The following is a 9,810-nucleotide window of genomic DNA, read 5'->3' as shown; positions in this document are numbered from 1 at the left end:
TCTCCAGCTTTGACGTTTTTTTGTTCCACTTGTTCGGCTCAACCACCTCCCCGCTTGCGCAATTGATTTCAGTCAAAACGTCAAATTTGTATGATGTTATCCATGTGTCATGCATGGAAAATATTAATTCGAGGTTTCCACATCATGTGCGCTGGGCAACCCTATTGTTCCTAAGGAGCGTTATAACATACAAGTCTACGGGAAAGACACCTTATTTCGTGGCTACCGCGGGCACGGGTGGAGCACGATTTTTTTCCAACTTGTAACGAACACCTTCTGGTTCCCTTAATAGTTTGCAAAAACACCCACGAAATAATATCTGTCGGTGAATTGTTTAGAGGGACAGATATAAGCGCCCAAAATCCGACAACCACCCCATCCCCTAAATCCCTGCTTGGCTCGCTACTGGCATTTCAGAACGTACTGGTTTTGACAGTTCTAGATTCGTAATAAAAAGTTACACAAACAATGTTAAGAAAGTAAAAGCAAAACTATCAATACAACTATTTTAAAATTCATTTTATACAACTGTCCGAACTTGGCGCGGCACCCCTGTACAATACAACCCTAGCTGACATTTACACCCGCACAGCGGGGCGTGTTCCCAGACATACTGACGAGGCTTTATCATTTGTCTTTCCAGTCTGGTAACTTCGTTGTTTTTTTACTTTTTCCTTGTTTTCATGAGCAGCCCTCTAGTGTTTTTAATGGTTTTTAAAATATTGATAAATTAGCCCGGCTACAGGCTAAACAATCGATGCAATAACAAGTTACAGATATTGCATTATACCAGTCAGCCATTCATCAAAACGGAACAAAAACAGAAAGGCGAATCCAGTACCGTCCATTACTTTCTGCCGCGAAAAGCCTGCTTAATAGGGCGTATTTTCGCTTCCACCTGATCCAACACGCTGTAGCCCGCTTGAGCCTCATTGGAGGCCTTTCCAAACACCTTAGCCAAAATGCCCTTGGCTTCCTCACAGTATTCGATGGCGTCATGACACACTTGTGTGGCCAAAGTTTCCAGCTCTTTTTTTGCCGGTTTCGACAGCTAATTTATCCCGTTCAGCACTCGCTGGTGCAGTGCCGTAACGGCCGACATTCCCTCTGACATCAGTAAACGAGCACGAAACGACGAATACTTTGGATGGATTTTTCTAACGGCAATTAATAACAGAGTTTTATTACGCTCACTACTTCACAGTTGAAAAAATATTTAAAAAACAATCAAAATATGTACCTATCCTTTCGCAGGTTAAAAGGTAAAGTTATTGATACCCTCTTAATCAGATTCGTTCTGTACGAGTACTTCGAAAGATCTTATACTTAAACAGGCTGCCAATACAACGGTCACATATCTGGGCTTCCGGCTAGTCAAGTATAAGGAAGCTACTGTACAAGGTTTAACTTCAGAAAATTCAAATGAATTCATTTGCTAAAAATCCAATGACTAGAACAAGCAGAATAATTTTTATAGCTCTATAGAAGAACTAACAGTTCCCAGAACAGAAGCCTTAACCTTATATCGCTGCAACGCGAACTGTTATATGTAAATTCCAGATCAAAAGCCGCAAACTTACCGCACAATGCCAATCAGCTCCTGTGTCGCCTGCCAGCCTTCTTCGAAACGGTTTTCATCATAGTATTTCCTTGGTAACTGCAAGCCGCAGACATAACGGAAATGCGCATCCGGCTGCAGGATGCCGGTAGCATCCAGTTTTTCGCAGAAATCCGTAAATTTCTTCCCGTGGAAGGCCATCGTGTAGCGCTCCCTCATGACGGTGAAATCCTCGACTAACCGGCGGAACTTCATCAGCCGGTCACTGTTCATGGCGCCACATTCCGAACAGGGTCGTTGTGCCCGACGGTCGCTGGGAATGCGATTCGAGCAGCCTACCGTTACGCAGCGTAACGGATTGATCTCTCCATCCTGAGAAAAACCGCACTCACGGTCAGTTAAAAAAGCCCATTTCTCAAAGTGGCTATTTAAGTATGCTCGGCAAAAAAATAGGAATATTTTGTACCGCCTCTACGTACATATTCTGCCGTGCATCGACGACAGGTGCACGGATATCCATAACGCTCCTCAAAGCGAACGCGACGTGCGTCTCGTGTCAGACAGAATGGTTCCCGTGTGTAGCTGCGAACATAAAAAATTCAAGAATGTTATTAAGTCTGTTAAATTTGTTAGCCGACTATTGTCCTTTCAGACTGGACGCAGTATGAGCAAGCTAGGTCGCACGAGTAGCCCTTGTACCCATTTTTACAATTCGTTTTCCGCTTCAGGTTCTATCACACTTCGGTCGGGGGTTGCCGTTCGGACACTTGAGCACAGAAGCGCCCATCAAGAATTCATATCTCTTGCCAAAGTCTTCGGCATGAATTGCACTAGATTAAATTTATTTTACCCGAATCGGCTATGCAGATCTCGGAATATTTGTGTTCATACAGATAATGCGAAACGAAGGATGGAGAGAATTTACCCTGGAGGGTTGCCGCTGCTTATGCTGTTAGCCTGTTACATCTCGAAGACTGCAGAACTGTCTTACACGGTTTTCAGTACTGTATGCGGCTTACGTTTTCAGTTCCGGTATATTCTGGAATGTCTTCTACGGCATGCATGACTAGCCGACGTCCGCGGTAGTGCAGCACCACGTTGATGTCCCAGCACACTGGAATCATCCGTCGCGGTGGTGTTCGCGGATACACGGCTAAGCCGATCGGCGCGGTTTGCGAATCGTATATGGTCAGAATGTTGTAACGGGCAATTTCGTAGAAGGGCAGAAATTCCGATGCTGGTACGCCGGCCACCAGAGAATATTTGGACTTCACAGGGCGCAACCTATAATTCGATCATTACTGAACACTGGTTGGTCGTACTGCATATACTAGACCATGTGCGTTGGTTACTTGTATGGCCGACAAGTAAGGATCCATCTATACAAGTTACGTCATGACCGAACCCACACCGCGGCGATTCGCTGCCGCGCAAATTAGATGTATGCGTGTGTGAAGGCGGTGCCAAAAATCCATCCACGTAAGGCCCTTACGTGTATGCCTGTAACTCCACCTCTTTGCATGCATACATACAAGTAGCCGATCCAGCTGCCAGTCAACCTCGAAATTTCAAACGCTCGTTTTTCGTTTGCTTCTCAACGGATCTTCCCAGTCGACATATCAGAAGATGGAAAATTCAATTTAAAACTTTTTTTGGTATTTTGCAAGTGGATATTTATGGCGAATCAAGAAAGTTATGACTGTTTTGGTTTCTCGTAGACTTAACATAGGATGCAAGCCACCGCCTCCTTTCACGGGCCTATGCTAAGTCTACGAGAAACCAAAACGGCCATAACTTTCTTGATTCGCCATAAATATCTACTTGCTAGATACCAAAAAGTTTTAAATTTAATTCTTCATCTTCTGATATGTCGATTGGGAAGATCCGTTGAGAGATGTACGAAAGAGAAGTTTTCAAAATTTTGGAGATCAACGGGCAGTCAGATTGGCCACTTGTATATGTACATGCGAGGCAGCTGGCACCTACACGCGTGCCGCACACCAGCTCGCTCAAACACGTTACGACCCATACATACAAGCCAGTTTTCAGGCGGTTCTAACGTTAGTTGTATGTATGCATGCGTAACTTGTACACATACAAGTTGCAGCGCTAATGCACTACTATACAGATATCTGTACATGCTAGAAAAGCTTACACTGAGTGCATCTCCTGTTTGACTTCCACTGGCGCAGGACTGGCCGGCAGCATCCCGGGATGTCCATCATCGCGTTTGACTGGAAGAAAATTGATATGAATGACTGCCAGCAGATATCCAGAAGTACAATTACCAAGCATACAATCGTTCCATCACTGCCAGGTTAAGATGTGTAAAAACGCGTAATATTCATAAGAAATAATTTTAATGATACAAGACGCTGGTGAGGAGAATGAAACGCAGGATTATCTAAGTACGACAGTAGGTATTAAATATAGCAGGAATTTGCCTGAATTTTAACAATAACGTGCTGATACAAGGACGACATAAAAAATTCTCAGAATTACGGACTTCGCGAAATAAATCGGCTTGCACATGGCACACACTGTCACTAAAAATGACTGAACCACATTTTCTTGTCTATTAATTCTTTTAACTCGACAACCATGGATTTCAAGATTTTCTACCGAAAACTAGTATCATAAAAAACAAGGTTTGTCCGATACGTGAGTTCCAAAACGATACTGCAGATATTAATAACTGCAATAAATAATAATAATCACTACCACAATAATAATCACTACTACTATAATAATAATCAATTCAATAATCACCGTCGCATACATATTCCAAGATGGTCATACCTTAATTTTATTATCCAACTTGGCGACGATATCCGTAGGGACGGCCCAGCTGTCCGCTCCTCCCAGCCACGCAAACATGGACTCCGATCCCTTTCTGATTTTGTTAAGGATGGCGCATTCCAGTTTGTGTTCCACTTTCCAATCCGCAGTCTGTGTAAAGTCAACTCCCACATTACAAGTCTTCTCTGAACAACGCTGTATATGGGGGCACCAGCCACCAAGCTGCTCCCGATACTATTATATAATTACATTTATTTCTAATGCAATGCTGTGCGTTGTACTGTAACCCAGGAGTATACGCGGACAAACTGCGACGAAAATCCCGGTACTGTATACAATTTGCACGCTGAGGATTGTTGGTTATTATCGAAAAGCGAAGCAAGAGCCCGTGGCTGGTCGCCCCTTCGTTGTTACTGTTTTTCGATCTAGTTGCGTAATATTGTAAATTACAGTGTTCTATAAAAAATCTTCGATTAGCGTACCTGACAGACAGAATTACAGTAGCGATGCAGTTGACATCCAGAACAGGTGCGCAGTCCCCGGCTTTCATGGAAGCAATAAGCGCATCGCGTCTTGTATTCGCAGGTATTCATCACCCACACCAGCGGTTCGCAGGACATGATCTTATCGCCAACAGAATAACTGCGGCTGCCACCGCTCGACACTGTCTCCATTTTCAGTTTCGAGATCAGCTCGTTAGAATAACTGAAAGAAATCAGGAAGGTATAAACTAAAAAAGTGAAATGGGCTAGAAAAAGATCAAGAAGTTTGGTAAATGGACGAAGTCACTACATTCAGTTAACTATTAATGGCGTATTTCGTTCTGACTTCTGTGCAGTCAGTAATAAGAAACCTATTGAATGCGGTACTCGTACGTATTGGGTACAGTTTACCAGCGTAAGATCAGAATGCCCTCTCCCTTCTAAGAATTTTCTGAGAAATCTCTTACTTTTGTGTCTCTTATTTTTCTTGTTCTGCCTGAATTGTTGTATAATCTGGCGCTTGATCTATCGATCTGTAGGATGCATTAGCATTAGCCGATGTAACGCTGCTTGAATGCGCCATCAGGTTAGTGATGATTAGGTATGACATCTGATGAATAAATCCGGTTTGCATTATGGGAAAGTCTCAAAGTTTACTAAAAAAATCTTCTTACAAATAAGTAATTTGTACCTTTATTGAGAAAAAATAATTAAAGCATCTCCCTTTATTTGCACAAGTCACAAGCCAGTCACATTGAACAAATTTGTAACAAAATAGAGCTAATTATATTGGATTTTTGGAGCTATTAAAGCGCTGGATTTTTGTTAAGTACTGCATCAATTCACTGAATTCGCATGCTTTATAAAGGGACAAAACACTGAAAATATGTATCTTCTAGCACCCACTGGGTGTAGTAAATTCAGCGATATTTCACGGGCACCGCGACATTTCGCCGCCGACAACTCGTCGCAGGACTTTTGGTCGCAGACATTTCGCCGCAAGGTCATCTCGCATCCCGACGCTTCGTCGAGGGACATTTAACCAGTAGTACTTCACGCCGCGGGATATCTTATCGCAACCCCGTTTATCCGAAACATTTCGCCGCGAGGCTGTTTCGACGAAAACACATTTCTTTTACTGACAAATTTTATTTGGCGTATTAAAACTGTTGTCACGAGAAAGGTAACCCCCCTCGAAATAACAGATAAACTGGAGGTGGGAGAAAACGGGTCTGCCATAAAAGAAGCGTTTATTGCCCAAAAGGGAAAAAATACAGAAATATGGGAAAAGGGAAGCAACGAACTGATCATTTCCATAGGAAATGCATAAATCCTAATTATCCTATACTAGCAGCCACCTAGGGCAACTGCTCCATATCTTGATTACGTACAGATACTTGGTCATATTGCTCGTGCAGAATTAACACCGAAAACGTCGCCAAATGAAAAAACGAATTCGTCCCGTCAAGTTGTCAACCGTGATTCGGAAACAATGTTAAAAAGGAGAGGCACTTCAGCAGTGCTTACATAATTATGCACACTCAGTGGAACAACGCTAGCTCGCCGTTTCAACGGTTTCGCTTGAGAAAAAAAAGTAGAAGCATTGTCAGAACAACACTACACCCCCGGATCGATGGGTTTATTTACCAGCGCGAAACATGGCTGCGATTTTGCGCGACTGATTGGTTACTCCAGTCAGCTGATTATTGGCAATCTCGGCTTCCTCGGATTCCTCCCCATACACCACCGTCATGATATGCAGCGCCGCCTGACAGTATTCGATAAGGACGCGAAAAGCTTCGGAGGATAGCTTCTCCAGCTGTTTCTTTGCCGGCTTCGGCAGCTTCTTCACTCTGTCCACCACGTGCTTTTCCAACGCTTCGGCGGCATGCATGGTAGCTAGCGTCAGCAGCACAGCGCCGTACGTTTCGTACTTGGGATAGATGCTTCTAAAGATAAATCTGGGCTCAGCGGATTATTTTATCACTTATCAGTATCATCATTTTTTTATCCTTCTTCTTTAATTGAAGTATGTAATTTGGTCCGGTACATAACATCAAATTCATGTACATCCAAGGGAACTTTCGCTGTCGAGCACTCCCAGACACATTCATGCATTGCTTTATGATATTTTATAGCCAAAGAATTTGTATACGTAGGCGTGAAATCCCTTAGCGCGCGGCCATCCGGTTGGAAAGTTACGGGTGAATCAAAATTCCAAAACGTAAATGCATTCAAGTGTATCAAAAGTCTCATTATAAACCGATCTTCTTGGTGCTATGTAGTATGTACCGGGCCAAATTCCTTAACCGGTTCAAAAATTAAGCTAGCAAACAAGGTTAAATGTGGCATCATCACCTTTTTTTAGGATAATGCGTATGAAATTAAAGTGCACATTTACCGCATACAGGCGACCACTTCCTGTGTCATCTTCCAGCCGTCCTCAAAGCGGTCCTCCAGGAAGTACTTGCGCGGCAGTTCCCAGCCGCAGACAAAACGAAAATGCGCATCCGGCTGCAGGATGCCGGCCGCGTCCATCTCCTCGCACAGCAGCATCCCCTGGGCTTTGGTGATCTTGGGCTGCGCGGGATAGCTGGCCTTAATGGAGGCGAACCGCTGCATGTAACGACGGAATTCTTTCAGCCGTTCGCCGTTGACGGCGCCGCAATCCGTGCATGCTTCCATCGCCCGCCGGTCGCTGGGAATCCGACTGCTGCAGCCGGCAGTCACACACTTCAGCATATTGATCTCAGCATCCTACGACCGTCAGAGTTTAACCAGGATCGTTGATACAATTTGAATTGCCAGAATTTCTGGCTGGAAGCGTACATATTTCTCCGTGCATTTCCGGCATGTGCACGGATGTCCGCCGGTACTCTTCTCAAAATTGCCACGACGTTCGTCTCTCGTCGAGAAGAACTGTTGTCGCAAATTACTGAAGCGCAGCTGTAAGGAAAGTTGCTAATTAAAATATGTAATACGAAACTGGAATTTGTTATATTTCTACATCATTGCCTTAATGCAGACAAATCGCATGAAAGCGTTTATAACCTTGGTCATTCATGGTTTTAGTCGTACAAACAGTCCTACACAGAAAACACGTGCATTTCGAGATACATCACCCTAGTAATCTGCACAGGTATGACACAATTTTTGTGTGTCAGTCTTTATTGTAACAGCGAATTGGTTGGCACAGTACAAGATTACCGATACCTGTAGTTCACAGTTTTACGAACGTACGGGAAAAAGCACTACATGGCGTTTCTACTGCACCTGTGTACGTTACAGGACGTGAAGAAAGCAAACTCACATCCTTCATCCCGTTGTACACGGGGATGTCTTCGGTGGCGTGGATGACCATACAGCGTCCCCGGAAGTTGATGACGACATTGACATCCCAGCACACCGCCGTCATGAGGCGCTGCGGCTTCACCGGGTACACGGCGAATCCAATGGGTGCGGTGCCGCTGACCGTATTGTAGATGGTCTCCGTATTGCAGGCGACAATGGCGTGGTAGGTGAGGATATCCAGCACAGCGACCCCCGAGAGCGGCTCCACGTCCGGAAGTCTGCGAGAAAATGTACGGCACTCAAGAAAGAGAAGATAAAGATAAGAGTGCCGAGGAAAACCAACCCCATCCTCTTCTGCATGCTTTTCTTGTCCTGATACGCCGGATGTTGCGGCAGCATCTCCACCAGCTCCCGCGCAGGGCGCACTCCCTTGCCGGGGAGGTTCACCATCGTGTTCAGCTGGAAAGCCATTTTTTATTAAATTAAAATTCCCCTGGTTTATTCATCTTTCGAACTGTGATAAGTCTCGTTTAATGAGTGATTTGCAGTTTTTTCAAGTTATTTTTTTTTAGATTTTCTACATAAAATCTCCGTAATCGAGGGCGGCAGGCCTGGTGCCTAAAACCAGCACGCAAGCACAAATCGTGAAAAAATGTAAGTAAAGCAGCTTATTTATTATTTTACTGAGTAATACTGACGATAGTTAAATTAGTAATTACATAATTATGGCATATGGTGTTGCTTTAGTGAAAATGGGTGCCAGTTTTGGAAAATTACGCTTAAATATTCGGATTAAGGATAACAGATATTAAGTCTCAAAAATAAATTTTGTTATAGATAATTATGATAAATTACATAAAATTACCCTGACTTTGTTGGCCATTTTGATGACTAACTCCAGGGGCGGTGTAAAACTGTAAAGTTGTCCCGCAGCCCGACGATTGGCGGACCGCCTCCATCTTCGTTCCCGTGTCCATCTTGGCCAGGGTTGCGCACTCCAGTTTGTGCTCCAGTTTCCAGTCGGCGGTCTAGGAAGTAATTCAAGGATACAATATGTGGTACATGTCACACGACTGTATGACAATCTCCGAGAATATTCCAACGGGCTTTATTATATCAAGCTTCTTAGATGCAGCGTCAGGCAGGCTCCAGACACTTCGCGAGGCCCGAGGGAACCACAGGGAACCCGGCTGCTGCATCGATGAGTCGTTACTTACCTGACAGGTAGCATTGCAGTAGCGGTGCAAACGGCATCCGGCACACGTCCTTAAAGATTCGCTCTTATAGAAACAGAAAGCACAGTGCGTTTTGTAGGCGCTGGATTCCAGTGCCCACACAAACGGATCACACGACATGATAACATCCCCCGCAGCGAAAGAACGACAACCACCCTCTGGTGCGTCGAGAAAGCTCTCCATTTCCACAGTTAGCGAGTAATAACCGCGGCAAATCGAAATCCAGAATGAATGAATGAATTTATTTTCCCCAGATCACACTGTCTGGCAAAGACATCTTCCTGATGTGAAATGAAAACTGTGCAAAAATCAGAATATGAACTCTAATAAAGCATCATTGCACTGTTGTCACGATCATTCAGCCACCACTGATCAGACTGCTGCCTAGATCCGGTCAACGCCAGTACAGTTTGGTATTGTTTCAGCCCGGGATTCTACCACCAGT

The 9,810-nt window shown here is 44.3% G+C and overlaps 2 protein-coding genes across 2 annotated transcripts; both read right to left on the bottom strand.

The window, feature by feature from the left end:
- Positions 1–1,035: 1,035 nt before the first annotated feature.
- On the bottom strand, positions 1,036–1,812 carry LOC129596141 (uncharacterized). Its single transcript, XM_055493330.1, has 2 exons — positions 1,581–1,812; positions 1,036–1,157 (listed from the first exon to the last, which is right to left on the bottom strand). Exons 1-2 carry the CDS (start codon positions 1,775–1,777, stop codon positions 1,052–1,054), a joined length of 303 nt encoding a protein of 100 aa, XP_055349305.1. The 5' UTR covers positions 1,778–1,812; the 3' UTR covers positions 1,036–1,051.
- Positions 1,813–6,316: 4,504 nt separating this feature from the next.
- Positions 6,317–9,478, bottom strand: LOC129596131 (uncharacterized). The gene is made up of 7 exons (XM_055493321.1): positions 9,348–9,478; positions 8,996–9,158; positions 8,474–8,589; positions 8,150–8,408; positions 7,669–7,785; positions 7,241–7,596; positions 6,317–6,788 (listed from the first exon to the last, which is right to left on the bottom strand). The coding sequence occupies exons 1-7, from the start codon at positions 9,359–9,361 to the stop codon at positions 6,479–6,481; spliced, it is 1,335 nt and encodes a 444-aa protein (XP_055349296.1). The 5' UTR covers positions 9,362–9,478; the 3' UTR covers positions 6,317–6,478.
- Between the last annotated feature and the right edge of the window lie 332 nt (positions 9,479–9,810).

Source organism: Paramacrobiotus metropolitanus, unplaced genomic scaffold, assembly GCF_019649055.1.
Source record: "Paramacrobiotus metropolitanus isolate TYO unplaced genomic scaffold, Prichtersi_v1.0 Parri_scaffold0000086, whole genome shotgun sequence".
Taxonomy (NCBI): domain Eukaryota; kingdom Metazoa; phylum Tardigrada; class Eutardigrada; order Parachela; family Macrobiotidae; genus Paramacrobiotus; species Paramacrobiotus metropolitanus.
The sequence above is the reverse complement of the archived record's forward strand: the minus strand, read 5'-3'. Positions and strand labels throughout refer to the sequence as shown.